This window comes from Branchiostoma floridae, chromosome 1 (genome assembly GCF_000003815.2).
Source record: "Branchiostoma floridae strain S238N-H82 chromosome 1, Bfl_VNyyK, whole genome shotgun sequence".
Classification (NCBI taxonomy): Eukaryota; Metazoa; Chordata; class Leptocardii; order Amphioxiformes; family Branchiostomatidae; genus Branchiostoma; species Branchiostoma floridae.
Window position 1 is genome coordinate 27,395,094 of NC_049979.1, and position 23,390 is coordinate 27,418,483.

General features: G+C 40.5%; 1 protein-coding gene across 2 annotated transcripts; it reads left to right on the forward strand.

Moving 5' to 3' along the window:
* The first annotated feature begins 3,515 nt into the window (after positions 1 to 3,515).
* LOC118419039 lies at positions 3,516 to 23,254 on the forward strand. Of its 2 annotated transcripts, XM_035825273.1 has the most exons (5): positions 12,182 to 12,405; positions 15,406 to 15,844; positions 16,554 to 16,642; positions 19,681 to 21,701; positions 21,804 to 23,254. In XM_035825273.1, the coding sequence occupies exons 1-4, from the start codon at positions 12,304 to 12,306 to the stop codon at positions 20,185 to 20,187; spliced, it is 1,137 nt and encodes a 378-aa protein (XP_035681166.1). In that variant the 5' UTR covers positions 12,182 to 12,303; the 3' UTR covers positions 20,188 to 21,701; positions 21,804 to 23,254. The 2 variants fall into 2 exon arrangements, with proteins under 2 accessions (XP_035681174.1, XP_035681166.1); XM_035825281.1 differs by lacking the exons at positions 12,182 to 12,405; positions 21,804 to 23,254 and adding an exon at positions 3,516 to 3,967 and having other exon boundaries at positions 19,681 to 20,604.
* Positions 23,255 to 23,390: the final 136 nt, after the last annotated feature.

A 23,390-nucleotide genomic window follows, 5' to 3' on the forward strand; every position in this document is an offset into this window, starting at 1 on the left:
GTAGTAAGTGTAGGCTTGCTATGGGGCCAGTGAAGCTCTCAGCCGCCGGGGTAAACATTCACACCCGGTAGGATTTTCACGCGGTTAGACTTTGCCCAGTGGGAGTTAATTGCCGGCTAATAATCCCTCTGGGCAAGGACGTTATATCTAGTCCTACCGCGTGAAAATCCTACCGGGTGTGGCCGATTACCCCGGCGGCTGAGATCTGCACTGGCCCCGTAGCGAGCCTACACGTACTACGGTAGGCCGTGCCACAAGGAGACTGGATTCCTGGTTTATAGGAAACGGCCAAACGTTTCAGGTAACTGACGGATGTTTAACAGTGTATCTGGAACGTCTGACTCACGGTTTCCAAAATCGTATCCTGTTGCTTTGATAGTATTTGCTGTTTGGGGTAATTAGGGTTCAATGACCTGGACCAGACGACAGTCACCATCTTTACAACGTGGCGAGTGGCATGGCAGAAGGGCTGGTCCTCATAAATCTAAACTGGAGTTCCACGAACCCGTACCTTCATCAAAATGCAAATCATCTGACAGGGAGCGGTTACCCTGGGAAACCAGCTCGAGAAGCTTCGCAAATAAGAGTTATCGATCTCCTGCCTAACACGCGCCCCCCCGCCTCTATGCACCCGCCCCACTACCAGCTGGCCCCACTTACACCGGCCCCCGACTATCGCTCGTAAGAGGCAAAGCGATAGTTGAGGCCAGCTGGTTTGTGGGGCCGGCGGGTGTTGGGCGGCGGGTGTTCCGTGCGCGCGTGTGGCGGGGATCGGTAAACTAGGCCTTGCGCGCCACGAAGGGGTCTGTGTTTTCCCAGGGTAGGGAGCGGTGTGTCAGGTGCATTTTTGCCTGACTTTTGCCTGATTTACTAACAATAATGGAAATGATGAAATTCCCATTGTTTACCACTATGAAATAAAAGCATTTTGTCATATCATGTTGTATCATTTGTTGTGACCTGCACTAAACCCAGTGGGTATGAATGTACAATAAAGGTCTTCATTCATTCATTAATCATGCAAATTTGAACTATTTGTATAGTTGATATATATCGGCATTTCTCTCTTTCTCAGTTACACATGCTACATGTTTAAGTGCCCTCCCATGGAATGGAGCCTACTCATAAAGTTTCCTGATTAATTATGCTAATCAGAGGCTGATTTGCTTATTTTCATAAGCAGCCTATGATTATGTACACGCTCATGACGATCCGTCAAAAATCGTTACCTGTAGTTCTAAAAAAGTCGCTAGGGAAGGGGCCAAGGCTACACGACTTTCAAACAGCTATCCAGAACACAAAATATTAAAACCGGAAGCGCAGCTAAGAAAGGTGTGTGTGTGTGAAATCATTTTGAGGTCTCAACAAGACCTACGTTTACGCACATACAAAATATCCCCAAAACCTTCTTGGCAAAGGTAACTATTATACAGGGCACTTTCGCATGGATTATGCAAATTAGGCCCTTATTTGCATTATTGATATCTGTAAATGTTCCACCTGACATTAATTACACGCGTTAGATGTATTGAAGTGCCACCGTGACAAACACCGAAGTTAGACAATTCCGCCATCCCCAATCCATTGTAACATCCCTCCTACCTGCATCCCGAATATCACGGAAGTTCACCATTCTATAATGTGTAACGTTAGTTATCGTCATTGAAAGATTCAAGGCCAAAAAGTCCCTGCAGTTTCAGAGCAAGCTGAAAGGGAGTCCAAGCCTAGTACTGCAGTACTGTACTTCTTCTTTACATTAGGAGCTGCCACAAAACAAAACAAACAAGACCATAGCTTGTCCAAGACACCCCCCCCCAAAAAAAAACAACAACAAAGAACCGGAAGCTCTGCAGCAGTACCAAGGTTGTACACTAGAGGCGCCCTTGGAAAATCGTCCTTGAAGCGCAAACACATAATAGTTATTGGGGTAAATAACTGTACATTTGGTTTTCACCTTCCGTCCATACTAGCATGTACTGTAAACTTACGCGGTGGTTATCCTTTTATGTTCGCGGTTTTCGAACTCAAAACCACCGCGAACACCCCATTTTCCCGCTACCGCGAAATCAAATCCCCGCGAACTTAAATGCGTTGTAATTGCTGCATAACATATGTCCTTGATATGTTGCATAATATTTGCGGCATCTAGGAGGTTTTTGTGATAGAACGTTACAGACGTATACGACATTTTCCCATTTTCGGTGACGTCAGGTAGACCGTAGTGTAAAGAATTTTCTTGTTCGTGTTTTTTTTTCCGAAACCAGTTGAAAATTGATCCAAAGTAATGTCATCCATACAGTTTACTTACTGTGGCCATGATAGCGCTTGTATCTGAAGAAAAAGACCATCTGTCTAGGGAATTCCCTTTTCAGCAGTTATTTTGCCATTTTCGGTAACGTCATGTTGAATGAAATTTCCCCTCTTTTTTTTCTTTCGGAAACAGGTAAAAATCGATCGGTCATCCATAGCATTTACTTGCCTTGGCCATGGCATAAGATCGTATTAAAACACTATTAAAATGTATCTGAAGGAATAGACCATCTGTTTAGGGAGTTGAATTCCCTTTGCAGCGGTTATTTTGCCATTTTCTGTAACGTCATGTCGACCGAAATTTCCCCCCTTTTTCTTTTCTTTCGGAAACAGGTAAAAATCGATCAAGTGATATCATCCATAGCATTTACCTGCCGTGGCCATGGCATAAGATCGTATCAAAACACTATTAAAATGTATCTGAAGAAATAGACCATCTGTTTAGGGAGTTGAATTCCCTTTGCAGCGGTTATTTTGCCATTTTCTGTAACGTCATGTCGACCGAAATTTCCCCTCTTTTTCTTTTCTTTCGGAAACAGGTAAAAATCGATCAAGCGATGTCATCCATAGCATTTACTTGCCGTGGCCATGGCATAAGATCGTATCAAAACACTATTAAAATGTATCTGAAGAAATAGACAATCTGTTCAGGGAATTCCCTTTTCAGCAGTTATTTTACCATTTTCGGTAACGTCATATTGACCGAAATTTCCCCTCTTTTTTTTTCTTTCGAAAACGGGTAAAAATTAATCAAAGTGGTGTCATAGCATTTATCTTGCCTTGGCCATGGCATAAGATCGTATCAAAACACTATTAAAATGTATCTGAAGAAATAGACCATCTGTTTAGAGAGTTGAATTCCCTTTTCAGCGGTTATTTTGCCATTTTCGGTAACGTCATGTTGAATGAAATTTCCCCTCTTTTCTTTCTTTCGGAAACAGGTAAAAATCGATCAAGTGATGTCATCCATAGCATTTACTTGCCGTGGCCATCACATTAGACCGTAAACACTTAATGTATCTGAAGAAATAATAGAGTTGAATTTCCTTCTCAGCTATAACCTTACGGTTGTTGTACCCAATCCTATATAGAAAACGTGTTCACACATGGTGAATGATGAATCAAAGCCTAAGAACGTACGTGAGTGTTTATTCAGCGCTCGGCTCCTACGTCACAGTTTAAGCCCCGCCCCCTCACATGCGCGGCCACGGGACTCACGTTGATCAGCTGTAATGTACACGAGGGTTTCCCCTAGTGGTCTTTGTTTATGTAAAGTGGCACATGTAGCGCCCGGCGTCTCCCATCAGAAGACAAATCGTCTCCAGGCTGATCGTCTCCACTCGTTCTAGAAAACAAATTTTAGCCGGAGGAGTCTCATCCCTACTTCTCAATCATTTTAGCATTCCTCTAGTTCCTTGTTTTTTTAACGTGAGCACTTCCGGTCAGTGATCTGGACGATAGATTTGTAGCTGCAGGCCTTACTTCGATTTCGGGGTAGCTTTGTTTCTAAAATGGGACTGTGTGCCCGTTTCCTGTGGTCACGTTGCGAGGCATCTGCGTAGCGTGAAACAACTAAAACATGATGAGTCAGATTCAAAGGAACGGACAGTTGGAGTAACATGCCGGGTGCCAAAGGGAGAGGTTTTTCCCCACTAAGGTAAGGGTTGTTCTACCTTCCTTTTCCTAAATAGAGATTATGTTTGAACCATTTTACATATTACTCATTCATTGCTCTTTTCAAACATTTAGAGACTCAGAGCTTGATGGTTTTAGTAAATGTAACGTTAGCTCCTAATTTGATTTTCTGATCATGAATTTACGGTAACAGAGCTCACGATCAGGTCGAAAATAACAGTAATGTTGGACCAACTTCAATTTTTCGATTTGGGGAAGGCTTAGAGAGCATGGGATGTCTAATATCACGTTTGCAGAGAGCTATTTTGAAGAAATACTGTAATATTTTGGAAGAAATCTTGATTTTGCATATCCTGTTATTTGATCTTATCCTTAGTGTCTCACTCACTAATCGATTTGAATATTATAAAAGGGTATTTCACTGGACCACGCCTGTGTCTGCCAAATAATTTGTGCAAACAGGCGCCAATTTGTTACCCAAAATTCCGATTTTTTTTAATTATTAATTTTTCTTCAATTTAAAAAAGTCTCAAATCAAAAAATATTGCAAATGGGCACGAAATGGCACAAAGCGGCATAATTTGCATATTTTATAATCTCTTACCTATACAAGGCCTAGGAAAAATAATGTGTTTCCTGTTTCCCTACCTACCCTAAAAAACCTGCCGACCCTAGACTTTTTTTTGGGTGGGCAGTGGAGTCACATAGCTTCCAGTTAGAATTTTTGTTTAGCCTGCTTCCTATTGAAGTAAAACACTGTTTGTCCCATCTAACGAAGGATAAATGTATCTATCATGCACAAAATTAAAGTTTGACATTGAAAGACAAGTGTCATCATACATTTCAGTTTACTTTGTTCAACTGTATTGTAAATATGTATCACTAGTATTTTGGCCAGCCTAAAAAAAAATACAAGAAAAAAAAAGATAATCCCTACCTACCGACCCTAATTTTTTCAGGACTGAAACGGGAAACACAACATTTTTTTTCCTAGGCCCAATGTATATAAAAAACTCAAACACAAATTAAAAAAATTGGCACAATTTTTTGTGTGCACTCTTTGTAATCGATTATTAGCCATGGGTTTGAGACCAAGAACTGACAATATCATTTCCCCTAAATGTGTGTGTGTACTAACTTAAGTGATGTGGATCAGGTGTGTGGTTGTTGTTGTTTTTCCATTGGAAGCCAATGAGGACCTTGATTACAATTTCGTCCTTGGGTTGTGGTCAGTGATTAGAAGTAGGGGTGGGTACCTGTAAAGAAAATTCAGGTCCAGGTCCGGTTCAGGTCCAGAGGATCACTTGTGAATGGATGATACCCAAAACAATGGACCATTTCACTACAAAGAAATCTGTTTTGTAGAGTATTTGAGTTGACTCCCATTTGTATTCTAAAATCCTACAAGGCTAACTGCCTCCGTACTATTGACTGTAAAACTTGGTGGAAATGACTACAGGCTCTACCCTACTTTGCTCTTGGTATTTTCCTCAGCCGGTAAGCGCCGAAACGTGTGAATGCCTGATCATACATGAAAATGTATAAGATCTGTTCATTTTCCAGTAGGTCCAACATTCGGTCCACCAAATTTTTTCAGGTCCGTTTTATCTGGACCGGTCCAATGAGAAAAACTGGTTTTGTACTGGTACACCGTACCGGTACCCACCTCTTACGAAACATGATTCATTCTGTAACAGTGAGATTCAAGCACCGCCAAACCGACCATGCCAAATGGCTTTGAGCCTTTTGGCGTACTGGTTTGCATTGCTGGGTTTGTGATCTGGCAGCCTGGCTTTGGTGCGGGTCCGAATCCCGGTAGCCAGGACATTGTTTCTGCTCTCCTCTTACAATTCCAATCAGTGATTTATCATTATGATGGATCATGAATTTTGGGACAATGTGTAAGTTCAAAATGAATTAGTCTGATTTGTAATACCCTCACATGAGAAAAATACATGAACTATTAAAGAGTGATTTAAAAAGATGCACCAATGCAGAATAATTCTGAGGTATATACACAGAAAGGTATTTAAGACAGTTTTGAGAAGGCATTCTGTTACAAGGTGTTTTTTTTCATGTGGTGGCATTATGGCACCTGGTGGAATTATGAGAGGTAATATTACAGTCTAAGGCCACACCAATTTAACTTCTTGGTTCACGGATTTTTTTTCATAAAAAATATGGAGCGAAAGGGCGAAATAAAAATAAAAATAAAAATTGTAAAATGGTTGGGGTAAAGGTAAGGGCTAATCAAAAATATAAAGAATAAAAAGTTTTCTGCTTGAAAAAAGTACAAAACCACTATAACTGTACAATAACAACACCTGTTTGTTGATTTTAAGGAGCTTATGATATAAAGGCCAATTTGCTACACCAGGAAGTTGGTGAATGGTTTCATTAATGGTGAAAATTTGCTGATTGGTAATTTTATTTTTATTTTTTTTTCCAAAAAATCGGAGCGAGCGAATCCGTGAACCAAGAAATTAAATTGGTGTGGCCTAATCAAAGAATAACTGTATTTGAAAATTACAAACATTTACATGTTAGCATCCGCCTGTAGACATGTAGACACAGAATTATGCAACATCATAATAATCATCTAGTGTATTTTGCCAGCCAGTAGGTACCCCAATTATGAGTAATGAGGCTGATAAACGAGGCACCTCCTCTAGCGATAGCACGGGGCCCCCGTTTTACGTCCCTCCCGGAAGACGATTTCGTGGAAAGCTTTGTGAGGGTACAGCAATCAGGTCGTCCTTGGTTGGTCCCCCATCCAAAAACTGTCCGGACCACGCGTTGCTTAATTTCGAGATTAAGGGATCGGGTGTACCATTACGCGCCATGCGGGGACGAATGATATTTAGAAATTACAAAGACTCAACTTAGAAATAAAGACTCTATCGCATCACCACAAGCTGTGATTCAGGAAGGCATATCTGGACTCCATAACGGGAAGAGAGTAATTTTTGTACCTCAAACAGATAGAAGATGAAGTGTACTTCATAGTAGATTGTACGTATATACTCTACATGATAATGACAGAAATATCCTGTCTAGTTATATAGAAAGTAGATTCCTTCTCATAAGGCTGTGAAAACATCATATTCCTCTTGTCTTTTACCCTGGGAAAACGCAGACTCATTCGAGGCACGCAAGGCCTAGTTTACCGATCCCCATCACACGCTCGCTCGGAACACCCGCCGCCGGCCCCCACAAACCAGCTGGCCTCAACTTTTGCTTTGCCTCTCACGAGAAGCGAGCGATAGTTGGGGACCGGCGTAAGTGGGGCCAGCTGGTAGTGGGGCGGGTGCATAGAGGCGGGAGGGCGCGCGTTAGGCAGGGGATCGGTAACTCTTATTTGCGAAGCTTCTCGAGCTGGTTTCCCAGGGTACTTGTCTTTTGACAAACTGACTTACCTTGAAATCAACATTTTCACTTACAATTTCCAAGATGTGAGAACAAGCCGAACATTGTTTGGCAAACATAACGTTATACAGTAGATTTATAACATAAACATGTAACATGACATGTATGTTTTGTGTTGTTAGGACTCGTAATAGCTCAGTTGTACAAACATTTATGTCATACCTGTGACGCAAAAATGTTCGATACGGTTGTTCCGGACCGTGTGATACTTTCCGTACCACACAGGCTCGAAGTTTGTATCACACAGACTTTCTTCGAGTAAATCGAACAATTTCGAGTAGGCCGAATGTGGCACGGTTGGCAATTCGAATACCTGATTTGGACGTTGGAACATTGCTGTTGTAACACTTTTTGTTCGACTGGCCCCAAATTTGTTTAACTTCTGGCGCATTTCGCATCAAAACATGGGTTTTCTCCTCCCGCGGGTCGGGCTGGCACCTCGGGTGATACGGAATACACCGTGTTGTATTCTATATGTACAAATACGTCTTCATTCATTGAAACAGGGCTCTAGCCAGCGTCCGTTTTTCCGTCAATTGACGGAAATTTGCTGCGTGTGACGGAAAAATTTTAGAACCAATCTGTCAACTTAGACGGACAAAAATCTGATAAAAGCTCCTTGGTGGAAGCTACAGGCTACTTGGGGACGCCGTCCACGGCCGTAAAAGCCACACACTGTTTGTTTTGCTATTATTATGATTGTTGATAATGTGTTTCGGTGCCCTTTCGCATACAATAATCTCATTAAAACCCTTTTTAAGGTCTCAGTTCAGTCTCTCTAACTCCTGGAATAGTGTTTTCGCGACAATGGGAATTGGCTGACGGAAAAAAATGTTGAGCTGGCTAGAGCCCTGCATTGAACTGACAGCATTTTGTGAGATGAGAATACATTTTCTAGAAACTAGTTCCCATGCTTGGTTGTAGCATTACCTATTAAAGGTCCCAATTGATGCTACAGATTTTCATTTTATGTCCATTAGGCTTAAGAAATACTGTAAATGTATCTAAGTTTGCGGGATTTGATTTCGTGGTAGCGGGAAAAAGGACTTTTTGTGGTGGTTATATTGTTCACGGTAGCGCCATGCACTGACGTAGTTTCTTACTGCCACGGAAAAATGTTCACGGTGGTTTTAAGTTTGCGGTGAAGCTGCCGCCGCGAAAACCGCCAACACTACATAACCATGAAAGTTTCTGCATTAACAGGATCATCTACTCATTGTTCGAGTGCTCAGATCAAAGCGCCATCCTTGCACACAAAGCAGGACGTGTTATGACAATGAATGATGCGGGCCTGAGGGCCTACTTCCCCCTTATCCTCAGGCCTGGAGCCGATCCCTTCTTTAATTTCCCCTAATTGGAAGGGAAAAACCGTCTTATTGACCTAAAACGTAGCCAGGCAGCGAAAGCTTCAAAAGGATGACGCACATCTCGATATCCACGTGCACTGATGATTGTCTGTATTTTTTTTAAAGAAAATAATTGTTTTCGCCAAATCAGAATGGGGTCTGCCTAAACGGCTCAAACGACCTCAACCAACCTCAAATGGCTGTGATATGCAGTGTACATTGGGCAACAACCTTTTGTGGCATTCTGGATGCTGTAAATGCATTTAAGTTCGTGGGGATTTAATTTCGCGGTAGCGGAAAAAATGACTCTTTGCGGTGGATTTAAGTTCGCGGTAACACCATCGACTGCAGTCTAATACCATGATAGAAAAATATTCGTGGTGGTTTTAAGTTTGCGCTGAAGTGGTCACTGCGAAAACTGGGAACATTAATCCACCGCAAACATTTCTGCATTTACAGTACTTTGTTTATGCTTTTATATGAATTTAAAAAATGCAGCAAGTCATAAGTATTTACCAATACTTGGAGTTAGTCATGATCAGCCGGTTTCAAGATTGATACAATATGAGGCTGAAAAACACTAAGCATACAAGTATCATAAGTTGACAAATTATGATAGAATTGTGTTATTTACTTAGGACTTGCTGCTTTGTTTTAATTCATAAATGCATAAACAAAGTATCCAGAGCGCCACACAAGGTTGTTGCCCAACGTACTACTACTAGTGCACAATAGAATTGTTTCAGGCTGTTTGAGGTCGTTTGAGGTGTTAAGACAGACCGATCAGAATGAATAATTTTTTACAGACCATAACGGTTTGCAGCTTATTGTGGAAACAATGGAAGGTCAAAATGCTAAGTTAGCCAGTGAGGAATCCTTAAAGCTTTGTGTTACTCCCCCCTCCATTTGGAGCCCTCGTAGCCCCTTAGTATGTGGCTGCCCCCCCCCCCTTTCTGGCCCCCTAAATTCTTGGTATGTGTTCAGGGGCACCCCCTAGCAGCTTTTGAGTAGACTGTTGATTGTTCTATGCAGTTATCATAGCGTTCAATGCTTAAATCCCATGATGAGACCTCCAAAGTGAGATGGATTAAAATACAATTATAATATCTCAATATAATTGGCAGGCACACTTCAGTCACAGTGCATGATTAAGCATTTAGTTGACAGAATGTTGGGGGTGGGACTTTTTCATTATTTTTTTCAAAATTTTTTTCTGGTACAAATATTTGTAATATAATACAACATGCAAAAAGAAGACTTACTGATATTCCTGACCAAGACAAAGAAACTATTTGTACATTAGATACAGTACAATAGAAGGCCACTAGGGGGTCAAAACCTATACATGTATTCTCCAAGCAGAGGTTGGTTTGGGGGATAGTAGTGGCCGGGACTTTTTACTGCTCCACCCTGAAAAAATTTCAGTCAACACTATTCCTCTGTTTGGAGCTTAATGGTGGTATAGGAAATTGAACAAATGCGCAATTATCCACCAATGGGCGCAGACCAAGTCTGGTGAGGGACTTAAGTTCAGACATACATTTTTCTTCCACTTTCCAACTGTTGAACTAAAGTCTCTCTGTGCCAAGAGCCATGTATCATCCGCAAATTACGACCATAGAAAATCGAATGTCCCAGTTCAGTTCAGTTCCAAACACGAGATATCAAAACTGGACGTTCCACTGGAGTCCCTTAGAAAGTCACTAGGGGGCCCATTGTTGAACTTGACCTTCCACGGCATCTCTAGTCATGCTGTTGACAGACACACACACTAATGGCAAAGTAGAGAAGCAACCAATGGGGGGGGGGGGGGCTAGTCTGCAAGCAGACGTGTCAGCTGAGCTGGATGAAAAATGAGAAGAATTTGGCCAAATATGGTCTTTACTAGGCCAGGTGGGAGTCTGGTAAAAATTACGGTTGGGCAGATATTGAATTGAGTACTACTAGTTAGATGTTTGAATTCTCATGGAAGCCAGGGGGACTTTATTCTTATTAAACCACCTGTAATCAGACAGATTTTTGTCAGTGTCGCGGGTCATGTAATAAACATTTTTCACGTTATATTTGATCTAACATTATTACAGAAATAAACACCAGCAAAGTTCAATGTACATTTTAGAAAATACTGTTATCATAATGGCTTCAATTTAGTGTGGTTGTCGTATACAAAGGCTTGATGTCCTGTTGCACTAAAATGCATTAGCTAGCCTAGAAGTAGAAGTAGAACACTGCTGCCCAATTAGCCTGTGGTACAGTCTTGTCAGCTTGTGGCTACCCTCTGCCAACAATAAATGAGTCTAGTCTTCTTAGCTTTTGGTCCGCTCTCGAAGGTCCTACCCTTAGCCTGGAGTCCAGCCTTGTTTGCTTAAGTCCACTCCCGAAGGTTGTTACCGGAGGTAGTGAACATGGCTGGACTCCTTTGGAGCGAACTAATAGCAAACATGGCTGGACTCCAGGCTAAGGGTAGGAACCTTCGAGAGCAGACCAAAGACTAGAATCCAGGCTACACTGTCCTTTAGGTCCTTTACCCCGTAGTACAGTGGGCTGAGCTTGTGTCATGCACCAGCCACGTGCACACAGCTTCCAACTTGTAGTAAACAGAACGATTAACTCGTACCCTCAGGCCCTTCCAAGTTCCTCTGGTCTATACTGTAACTCTGGATTTGTTGACGGTACATTACTTTTAGCAACTTAGCGACTTAGACACGAATTTCATCACAAATTATCATTTCATCACTCTGACACAGGCTAGAAATAGATGTTGAATTGAAATGCTTTGAGCTTTTTTTATTTCCCCCGAATGCTAAAATTATCGAAAGCGATGTTAAACTGACCTACAGTAGTTGACCATAGAGGCTACCCAAAAACAATTGCAGCTTTTCTACAAATCCAACACTTTGAATTGACTGGTAGATAATTATTGGTCTTTATAACCAAAGTAAGCCTTGTATTTCGATAATGATTACAGACAGTGTGTATCAGATTTTGTCACCACTTCCAGTAAGGCTTGATCAACTATTAGATAATTATTAAGTTTCCTTGGAGTTGAGGTATCGTCTAATTCAGTTCGCAATTCTAACTGGTACGTGTACGTATTCAAGTTTCAAGTCTCCTTGTGATTTGATCTTTTATCACTGGTATATGAATATCGTTTTATATCGTGTTAAGTTTTATCAGATGCTCTGCTGGGGTGAAAGTCCTAAAGGTCAATTCCGCTTCATTTACATGTGTCCCAGACAGGGTTTTTACATCATGCACCTCCTCAGGCTATGTGTGAAGGGTGGAGGTCTCCCAAAAAGTCTCCGTTTCTGGTAAACAAAATAATTATGCACCTGTCAAGGACAAAACAGGGGTGTCTTTGAACCAACTCTGTGTCCACAACCCCTTTTCCCCTTGGGGGTTTACATTGCATGCCACGTGATGACGAAAATGTTACCTAATGCCGGTAACGGCACGGAACGCTCTTTTTATGGCTCAATTGGTCTGTTCAGTAATTTGTCTCAGAGCAGTCTCAGAAGCGCTCGGATAAAGCGGATTTTAAAGTTTGCCCAGTTTTAGGGACAAGGGAAAGAGGAACTTATAAGGCATGGCTTATGTTTTGATGGCCCCATACTATGTTCTTGGACATCCACCACCGGTCGTGTGCTATCCAGTGCCGGTGCGTGTTCCTACGGTCTGTCTGACTAAGGTAACGATTTAACTCTCTTCTTGTACTAAGTTATACTATAGTAGGAAAAGTTTCTTTTGAAAAGTTTTAAAGGTGACCTACATGTAAGCATTGTTAGGGTGTTAAAAGTGGAAATATTCCGGATAAGGAAATCTGTATGATATTGACATTTGCTGCATCGTATCACCACATTTACATCACTATTTCATACTTTGAGCGGTTGAAAACACCACGGAAATAAATCGAACAAAGGAATCCTCTGATTTTTTTGGGAAAATTCAGCTCGCTTACTTGTACGGCATTTTGATTCATGAACGTCGGTATGGAATGAAATAGAGTTGCTTCCTTTGATTTGAAAAGTGCAAAAAAATAGGTTTGAAAATTGAAGTTCTAAATCCCTGAATCAGACTGATATCGCTTTGGTTGCCTCTGACTCTGCATCGTATATGTATCGTCGTGTTTCAAACCGCTTCTTACTCCACTTTGGGACTGCGTAACAAGTGTTTCTGAATTTAAAGTGCTGCGGGTTGTATCAGATATTTAACCGATCAATGACAATGTTTAACTAAATGGGCTAAAACACTTAAAAGAACCAAACATATTGGAAAGACAAATCCTCACTGTTATAGTAAACGAGTAAATTGTTGTTATGATACTTATAGGTTAATATTGTTCATTCATGTCATAGTATGTAGGAACACTGGTTCCTCGAGAATAGTAATTTCTTAGTAGGTAAGGGTGTGCCCATGGTGCAACACGACTTGTTTCTTAGATTTAGATTTAAGACTGCATGCTGACATCAAACTATCACGGGACAGTCGTATTCAAGTTCAATCAGGGATGTGTCTTTTGCAATTCAAAGCAGTTTTTGTTACATCTGACTGTCTGTACCTGAAGTTGAATTGTTCAATTAATTTTACCCCCTCACTTGCCAGCTTGAATCGCACACAAAGGCAGCAGGGAATATCTTACTGCAAATGAGGTGTAGATTTCCAAGTTCCGTTATAGAAGCTACAGTTCTTGAGCTGTCTTCCATGCGAGAAGGATTGCAAATACCTAGTAGGGACCAAGTAATCTCCAGGCAGATTTACCGGTGGCATAAGATAGTATCAAAGCTGGCTTCAGGAGTATAGCCAAAGGGATTCAATCGAGTCTACCGGTGGCTGACTCCCTTTGGTCGGCTTTACTCCTTTTGATACTATCTTATGCCACCGGTAAATCTGCCTGGAGATTAGTAGGGAGGCCCCTACTGTACTTGAAACCAATGAGAATAATACTGTCTATGATGATTGGACTAGTGCAATTGAGAATTGCATGGGTACTACTAGTAGTCAAAGTGTGTTTGCTGTTTACCTTGCAGTTGGTTACTAAGATTTTGAGTTTGATCCTGGCCAAGTCATACCAAAGACTTTAAAAATGGCACATGCATGCTTCTTCTATGAATAGCACTGAGCACTTGGGAAAGAGATTCTCAATCGAGAATTGAACACACAGACAGCTCACTACCTGAGAACAGACTAGCCCCCTAGCCTGCTGTAATGAATGCACAAAGCTGTGTGGCCCAGGGGTACAGAAGTAGAGATGGGAACTGTCTTATTCCCCATTTGTTTGGTGTTAGTTTGGAAATCTGCATAGAGTGTTTGTACGGTAATAATTAAAGAATTATAGCAGAGTTCAGTATACCCAAGATTCAAGGCGAAGCAGTCTTTGCTTTTATTTCAGCAATCAGTTATTTAGCCAGAGGTTTTAAGGCAATGTCTGATACTAGACAGTATATTTAGACATTTCATTCTAACTACTAGTACATGTATGCCAGGTTTGGAATGATAAGTCATATCATTTCCAATTGCCTAGTTGCGCTTTCAAAATTTTTATTTAGCAAGCGGATGTTCCCGACAGACTCCATACCATAGTGCGCACTACCGGTAGTACCTCATTTACGGGGATTCTGCCCGCAAAAAAAAGATCGCAAACCAGATGGGTGCCGACAACACACCCTCCCATTGGAATACTAAGTAATCAGTAGGTAGATAGTATCAGACTTGATGTATCGTTTGTACCATGTAAAGGAATGTTTCCTTTTCTTGCCACCAGCAATGTTGGAACATTGCCAAAGTCATGTGCTAAGAGTGGAGCATACAATGTGAGATGTGTTGTTTTCTTCTACATGAAAAAATAATGAGTTTTTTTTTTTTGGGGGGGGGGGGTAGTGTAGATCTGTTTGTCTGTCTGTAATATTGCATCTGTGATATATAATATCCCTTCACCGCAAACTTGAAACACCGCCAACATTTTTCCATGGCAAATAAGGGACTACAGTGCATGGTGATACCGCAAACTTAAATCGCTGCGAAAAGTCATTTTTCCCGCTACGGCGAAGTTAAATCTCCGCGAACTTAAATGCATTTACAGTATGCACTGTCACTACAGAGCCAGGAGGGGTGTGGCAAGGTCACCGTAAAGGTCAGACTCATGGGGAGTCACCGGAAGTACGTAATTACCATAAAAACGGAGGTATAATTGTCTTGGTGTGTTTATCTGGTTGTATTTTTACCGAATATTTAGCCCTGGATGGGTTTAGATGATATTCTTGGGTTTTAGGATGGGTCTTGGGAAGACGAATCTCAAGGTTGATTTTGGATCCCTGCTGTCCCTGATACTCACCGCAGCAGAACTTTCTGTATCTTTTGCCCAAGAAATGCTACAGTGATGTTTTGGTACCTATGATGTCAGGGCAATTGTGATGTAGGTTTGGGCCCCCTGTCAGCATGCTCTTTAACTTGCGGGGTCACTTTTGTTTATTTATACAATTAAAATGTTACTCATACAAAATGACAAACTTTGCATACTTGATGGGATTTTCTCATGTATATCTTTTGTCCAGAGAAGAGCTATCAGTCTGGAACCCCTAGCAATTAATGTTGGAACTGCAGGAGTATTTTCAAAGATAGATAACTGAAGAAAGAAAACATGACTTCTAGTAGGGCAAAGTCTGATCTCTGATTGGTACGTTTGTTTCAGGAATGCCCATGTTACCCGTGCACCTCTATGAGAAAGAGGCTTCTGGCGACCAGAATCATGGAGGAAGAAATGGACACTAGCAATGACAGCGTTTCTGCAGTACCACCAGAGCTGACAGAGGGCGCTAGCGACAGCTATCTCGATGGTGAAGAGAAAAAGGACCTACCAGAGAACTCGAACAAGGACATGGGTGATACCAAGAAGGAAGAAGACCACAAGAACAATTTAGAGGAGAGGAGTAGCTCCAGCGATGCAGGGTCCAGCGATGGGTCGGGATGGGAAGATGGCCAGACGTCGGACCCAGACAAGGACAAGTTCTCCGGGAACGGTAGCAGCGACAGCGGCATCAGCGGCCGAGGCTCCCCGGGGGGTGGGAACAGCAGCGGGGACGACACGGACAACACCGTAGGCAGCGCGGTCACAGATGTGACGTTTGTCGGTAAGTTTCAAATGAAGTCTCTCTGAGTTTTGGTAAAAAGTTGTAACATTCCAGTAAAAAATACTATATTTTCTATGGATCCCACCTCTTTCTATCATAGAATAGCATACATGGGACAGTCTGGAAGGCCTAGCGAAAGAAAATGCTGTGTTGCCGGTTCAAGTCCTGAAAAAATCAGGGTCGTTCGGCAGTGTTTCTCTTCATTTCCAAAGAAGTGATCCAACAAATACAGTCTGTAACAAAATGTAAATCAAACTGATATGCATCAGGCACTGGTATTTTTAGCAACATTATTGTAATTATCATACAGATAAACAAGCACAAAATGTATTATATAAACTGAACAAAGTATGTAGGATGTCATCACTCATTTAGAAATTTTATGTCTTGCTTGTGGTCGACAGAAAAAAGGCTAGGGTCGGTTCTTGCTAGGATTGGTAATAAAATAAAAAATGGATTGGTAATAAAAAAATTGGATTGGTAATAAAAATAATAAAAATATAAATAATAAGAATTATAATAATAATAGAAATTATAATTATAATAATAACAATAATAACTATAATTTAATAATATAAATAATAAAAATATACATAAGGATAATTGGTCAGGTAACTGGAAACACAGCACTTTTTCTAGGCCTAAGCAGTCATATGTCATGCAGTTAAACACATCATGTTTCATTTCCTTTCTGTCCACCATCACACAGAGGAAGACTCGAGAGGTTCCCTCCCACCCTGTCCTGACCAAGACACCAAGGGGGACTTGGACGAGGGTTCAGCCATTCAGCCGGACCAGGTAATAAGACATTTTTACCTTCTCCAAGGAGGTTCTGTTTTTGGGTGTGTTTCTGAATGGTATTATTGACTGAAGAAGCTGTAACTGGATGTTCGTGATAGACAGATTCAAACTGATAGAAAAAAGGGGGTAGATAGATCTGGAGAGGACAACAGAGGCACTGGTTGGATAAAGGAGGCCTTTAAAGTTTAAAATGCTTCATGTTTGGGACTGCATCTGTAAGAAAGCAGACACTTGCAGTATGCCTGTCATGTTTCTTGACACCGACTATGCTGATTAGATAGGTAAATATATGTAAACCAAGTCCATGCACGAAGCTGTAATCTGCATTCAAAAATGCAGTCTTGTACGTGTCTTTTTTTCTCAAAAAAATAGTATTAAAACAATAATGATCATTGATGGTAGCACTAAATAGGGGGTCAATACAAAGCAGCGACTCGTGCTGCAAAATACTGTAAATGTATTTAAGTTCGCGGGGATTTAATTTCCGGTAGCAGGAAAAGGGATTTTTCGCGGTGGATTTAAGTTCGCGGTAACACCATAGACTGCAATCTAATATCATATTAGAAAAATGCTCGCAGTGGTTTTAAATTCGCGGTGAAGTGGTCACCGCGAAAACCGCGAATATTAATCCACTGTGAACATTTCTGCATTTACAGTAAATGACCTGTCCCAAGCAGTCACGGAACAGTCTATAAATTTTTACATAAAAATTAAGCTTCACAAAACACCAAAAATCAGGCTTGCTCCCTGAGGGTGTTGCCAAAAAGGGAAATATTCTTCTAATGATAAAAGGATACTGTCTGATGTTATAAATACATTTGTATCTTCAATTTTGTGTTTTTTGGGGAATGTTTTAAAGATTGTAATTGCAATAATTTATAGGAAACAGGACATTGATGTTGTCAGGATGAGGTTTATTGTCAACCATAGAATGCCTTATTCCCCTGTGTACTTAATAGTTTCATCCATCACACATGTTCTATGGTTAACCAAGGTAGCAGCATGGTGCCTATGTTAAAAATCTCCTTGCTATTTTACCTCTTTGATAATTATCATTTCAATGGTAGTCTTGGCAACTCCGCTAAGCTGCAACAAAATTAATGAGTACCGCAAATTGTCAATTATCTGTGGTTTGTGAACACCTGTTAGTCTCCACGCGAGGAAATGGACCCGCGACCAATTAGATGTATAAGGATGCATGTGAAGTCTTTGTCACGTGTACGGCGGTAAAAGCGACCTGACGGTTACTTCAGTGAATCGGCAAACCACTAATCTACATGACTGTAGCATATTGTGGTTGCATCTTTTTTCTTGCTGTTCATCACAAAATGGTAATCATTTTTGTCTTTGTGTGGGCCAAATCTTGTGATTTGTAATCTGGAATAATGACGATCTGTTCTATCACAGCATGTGGTTGTACTGTATACAAGAACTGTTGATTTAGATGGAGCTAGATTTGCTAACGCAGGGGAAAGCAAACGGCTTTGATGTTAGAAGAGGTCTTGCCAGAGAGCTACAATTGCGTATGCTGCATATTCTAGCCATGAGTTATCAATAATTAACATGATTATAGTAGGAAACAAGCAAATTTTGTCAGACAAGTCCCTAAATATCACATTTTACAGGAATATTGAGGAAGATTATTTCACAAATCTGCGTCATTTTTTATTGTTGACTGTGGAATCCTGATTATGCAAGTAATGGTGAATTACAGTGCTTGATGATGCGATGTATGCAGGGCTTATCTCTGTCTAAAGCAGTATGCAGGGAAATTTGCTGTGCCTATGAATTAGACGCTAATGAGTACTTGACGCACAGTAGCGGATACGTAGTCTCCAAGCAGACCCAACGGTGCCTTAGAGATAGTATCAAAGCTGGCAAAGGAGAATAGCCGGCCAAAGGGAGATAGCCGGCTAAGGGAGTCAAACGAGTGCCGCTATACTAAGTCCCTGGCTTTGATACTATTTCTAAGGCACTGTTGGGTCTGCTTGGAGACTAGCGGATACGCAAAAATCAAGGCAAGCTCCATCATTCCTATCCCATGGATACGATGGTGCAAATATGTTATAATTGTGTACTGATGGATACAGTTTCATGACTGGTTTATCCATTTCAACCACATGACTTGCATAATTATTGTACACAAGTACATGCTGAAAGGCTGAAGGCTGAATTGTGAGGTTAGCATAAGTCAATAAGAGGATTATTCTTACAAATTGTTTTTTTTTAGATAGAGTGACATCAAAACATTGTGATATGACTGGCAGGGCAATTTAAGCTTCTCATGAATAAACAAAGGTTCAAACAAATAGTGTAAAAAATTTAACAATAATAGGTGATAAAAATGTGGTTTTCAAGATGGTACTATATATGTGTCCATAAGTAACTGTTGATTTGAAAAAGGTTAAGTTCAAGTTTTACGGATTAATTTCAAGTTCAAGTACAACACGTGTGTGTAATGTGTCTCTGCATGGTTCTGTGTGGAAACAATGTCTACTGTCATACTGTGACATACAATCTAGGTATACATGTAGGTATAGTTCTGTCATAAGTAGCCTTTGATTTGGTTTCAGTGTTAATTTTCTTGTCAAATTAATGGACTTAGATTTAGACTTACATGTAAGGTCCCGTTTATGATGCAAAAATCCAGATGGTCTTATCTGTTTGTCCTAAAAATCTGACAGTAAACTGTTTGCATTTTGCGTTCACGCTGCAAACTTGCAGCCACAGGCAAATTGTTTCAGTTCTTTGAAAAAGGCATGGTGATGCATAGAAATGTGACCTCTGACCCGTTAAGGTTGTTGTGATTTTGCACCATCACTACTTCTGTATCAGATTATTGGTCTTCGTTTGGATCTGAACCAGTGTTTTGCTGAAGCTGCGTTCCCATGCTCATATCTGATATATGTAACTATATATAACCCAAGTAACAGCTTCGTTGAAGGATTTTCTGAAAAACATGACTTGTATGACACTGTTATTGACAGAGATATAGTTTTAGCCACAGTCCATGACGCTTCTCTTGTATTTTCCAGACCGACATGACCACGGGCGAGTCTGTGAACTGCATTTTACGCCACTACACAAGCATGGTGACCACATCCATGACTTCAGCCAAGTCCTCCATTCCCGCGCAGAGCTACATCACTCCGTGTTTCCAGCCGTTCGGCATGGAGTTGCAGGGAACGAGCACCCACTGTACCGCCTCCTACCAGGGCGGGAACCTCCAATCTGCGCCGATTCCATCGACGGGAATGCCAGCGAGACCGGACGAGAAGCTTCCGACCGCGAATAATCCCATAGCCACGAAAACCAGTATGAAGGACATCCAGCAAGCCAAGATGAAACGTTACCAGCAGGTTTTGGAACAGTTGAGAAAATCGGGGTTGTTCGAGGTGACGTTGCGGACTGCAAAGCTCATGCGTCAGAGTAGACTGATTCAGGCCCAGATCAACGCGCTGCGTGCGGACGCACAGAGGCTCTCGCAGTCCGTGATACAGGACTACCCATACTCCAAGACAGCGGTGACCAGTGAAAGATGATGTATTCTCACTGTAGGAGTAGCCAAACATTCACGCCTTCCTTCATCTTACCCAACCTACAGTCCATAATCTGACCTCTCTCATACTGTCATTGCCAAAGAAACTGTGCTTGCCTCCACTTTCCTGACTATCAACATTTAATGATCACTATGTTCCATCTCTTGTTCAAATTGTACACATTTTTCTCCAAACCTTTCCGTTTTAGGAGAAAAAAATGGAAGTCTTTTTTTATTTCATCTTTGTCAAGTGCAGTGTGGGGCGTTAAGACAATGTCTGTAAACGTGCAGTGCCGTCGCTTCATGATGTTTTTGTTGCTATATTGCTGTAAAGTTATATTAGAAATGTACATAATGTATCTGAGAGATTTAAAACCACTCTTTGTCTGACCAGGACATGAAACTAATATTTACTGATATGCTAAAAAAAACAAAGAAAATTAGAATGCGATTTCTAATTGGTGGAAAGTCCCTTACATGATCAAATTTTTCAAGACGTAGTGAAACACATGCACAAGAAATCCCTACAGCATTTGAACCATGTTGCATTTTCCTTATTATTTGCTGTATAAAACATATAAATGGTCAACTGTGCCTTATTTTAGAACAACTTCTTGAGCTCCCAATACGAGCCGAGTGTTTCCCTATGTTTGAGGCCTGGTGGTCAATAAGTTTGCAGCCTCACTTAGAAATATGGTGACCAACTCAAATTTTGGGGCATGATTATTTAAGCCTTGTATGAATGGCTATATAAAAATCCAAACCATTACGATCTGTACTTTGTAGGCGACACCCAAGTTTATGTCAGGTGAGGGAGACAATTGAGCTGTGACCTGTACTGCTTGGGTCAACATGCTCAGCTGAAAGTCTTATACGCACTCTGTTCTAGCCGAAATACTGCACAAAGTGAATCCTCATCAAGTTTTTTTGTCTTCGTAGATTTGACCATATACAGTTCACCCTTGTTTTTCTCGCCATTTCCATACTGATCCTCAAAAGGATGGTAACTGAAAAGCAATAACAATTTGAAATTTTTATTTATTTATTTATTTAAATTTGGTGCATATTGATTTATAAATCTCCATACTATATAATGATTGAAGGTTTTGATATATAATTCTGCCCTAAAATTTGCATGAGGTCGCAAATGTATTGATCTTCCACATAAATGGGTATCAATGCTACTTATACAGGTTTGCCATATGATCAAATTGTATTGATCACCCCTCGTAAATGGGTAGCACCTACATGTATAGGGGTCATTAACCCCAGCCAGTGAGAGATTGTGTAAACACAGGCTACTGGTTCACACATTCTGTGGATATATGGGGCAAGCAGCTGACATGTTGTGAGGGAATGTAGTTCTTATTTTTAGAGGGTGACATAAAGCTAGCGACCATGTGTACAGTTGTGTTTTAATCACCCAACCTCTGCACATAGAAGAACCTTACATACATGTTAGTATGTAATACTTATTAGGAAGAGTAGGGGACTGACCCAGTGTGATTGGTTAGTAAGGTGACCAATAGTGAAGCCCGCCACACTAAAAGCTTTCAAAAAATCATCACTGACACTTTAACTGATCAAACAATGTAACCTATTATGTGATCGGTTAGTAAGGTGACCAATAGTAAAGCCCGCCACACCAAAAGCTTTCGAAAAATCATCACTGACACTTTAACTGATCAAACAATGTAACCTATTATGCATGATATTAGTTTTGAAAAACTCTGCTTTGTAAAAGTATGATTTTAGGGTTAAGTCATGAGAGTATATTTATATGCCAAAATGTGGTTGAAAACACACGGTACGTGTATGTCGCAATTTCTCTGTTAACGGGTGCAATTGGACCAAGATATTGTGAAAAAATGAAGTGCTCCCAAATACTTACTAATGATATGAACTCATTTCCCACTATCTTTTGCCACTTTTGGTGCTAGCTTTTTGAGATATTCAATTGTTTTGGTCTGAGATTGAGGGTTATCATTTCTCCAGTATTTATTCTCTTGGTCGGGGGTTTCTTACACAAAAACGCAGTTTAGCTGGTACAACAGGAAAAAATTATCGGAAAATGCAGTTTACATACGCTGTGCAACAAGAATTTAATGGCATATCATACTTAATATAGATACCAGCTGGATAAGTTCAATCACCTGTAACTTATGACTGAAAGCTAACATATTTTTGTTATTTGAATGCGACGATTCATACGTTTCTAGTATTTGGGTGATTTTAGTGTGTCGCTAGGCAAAACCCTACCCTGGATGATCTGAAGGAAGCTAAGATAGCAAGGGGACAGCACCAAGTATGTTGTCTTTTTCAGTCATGGTGGGCCGCTTTACCATTCCACAGTAATTGCACCCATTGACGGAGAATAAACCATGTAAACTATATTTTTATTTGTATCATAATGGTGTACCAATAGGCATGTTAACATGTATCTGTTGTTTTGTTGTTATTCTTTGTGCTGGTATGATATCTAATTTGTGTGAAGTCTGTAAAGTAATTTAAGACTATTAAATTTCCTTTAAACATATATTGTATATATTATTATATAGTAATTTACTTTGGAACATTTTAGGCTGTTATAATTATACAGTGAGATTTGACAGACAAAATGATGTACATGTACAGTGTATGTTAATCATATTGCAAAACTAGCAGCTTTTGTATATACATAAGCAATGTCTTGTGTACTGATAATGTAGAGACTGTCACACTTGCAAATTGTAACTTCACATTCTATTTGTGAATCAATCTAAAAAGGCAGGCAAAATAAAACCAGGGATTCTGCAAGAGCCCCAGGAATTTTTTACAATGGGAATTTTGCTAATAAAAGAAAAAAAACGAAAGTACTTCTTGGGGCTGTTAGGAGCAGACAACCTGCCAAAGACCATTTTCCAACACTATACAACGGTTTATTGAAATTCATCTCCATCTAAATATTATGGAGTTAATAAACTGTAGGTATCTCTTATGATGTTTCCTGGGAGTCAAGGTGGATATTGTGCAAATGGATTCTTCTTTTTCTGTACTGCAGCCAAGTTCAATAAAATGTACTTTTAATGTTATTCCGTGTGTGCCCTATCACTTTGTAATTGTTTGTGAGCAAGGTTATAGGCCTATAAACTTCTTGGGGTGAGCCTTTCACTACCTACTAACCTACCTAGTCCCTAGTGAGCCTTTCACTGTTAGATCTAAATATGA

What these genes read in the sequence shown, in the direction of transcription:
- LOC118419039 (XM_035825273.1), top strand. Translation starts at nt 12,304, where the DNA reads ATGGCTTATGTTTTGATGGCCCCATACTATGTTCTTGGACATCCACCA. An exon ending in CTACGGTCTGTCTGACTAAG is followed by an intron (nt 12,406 to 15,405) that starts GTAACGATTTAA and finishes CGTTTGTTTCAG; the next exon opens with GAATGCCCATGTTACCCGTG. An exon ending in CAGCCATTCAGCCGGACCAG is followed by an intron (nt 16,643 to 19,680) that starts GTAATAAGACAT and finishes TGTATTTTCCAG; the next exon opens with ACCGACATGACCACGGGCGA.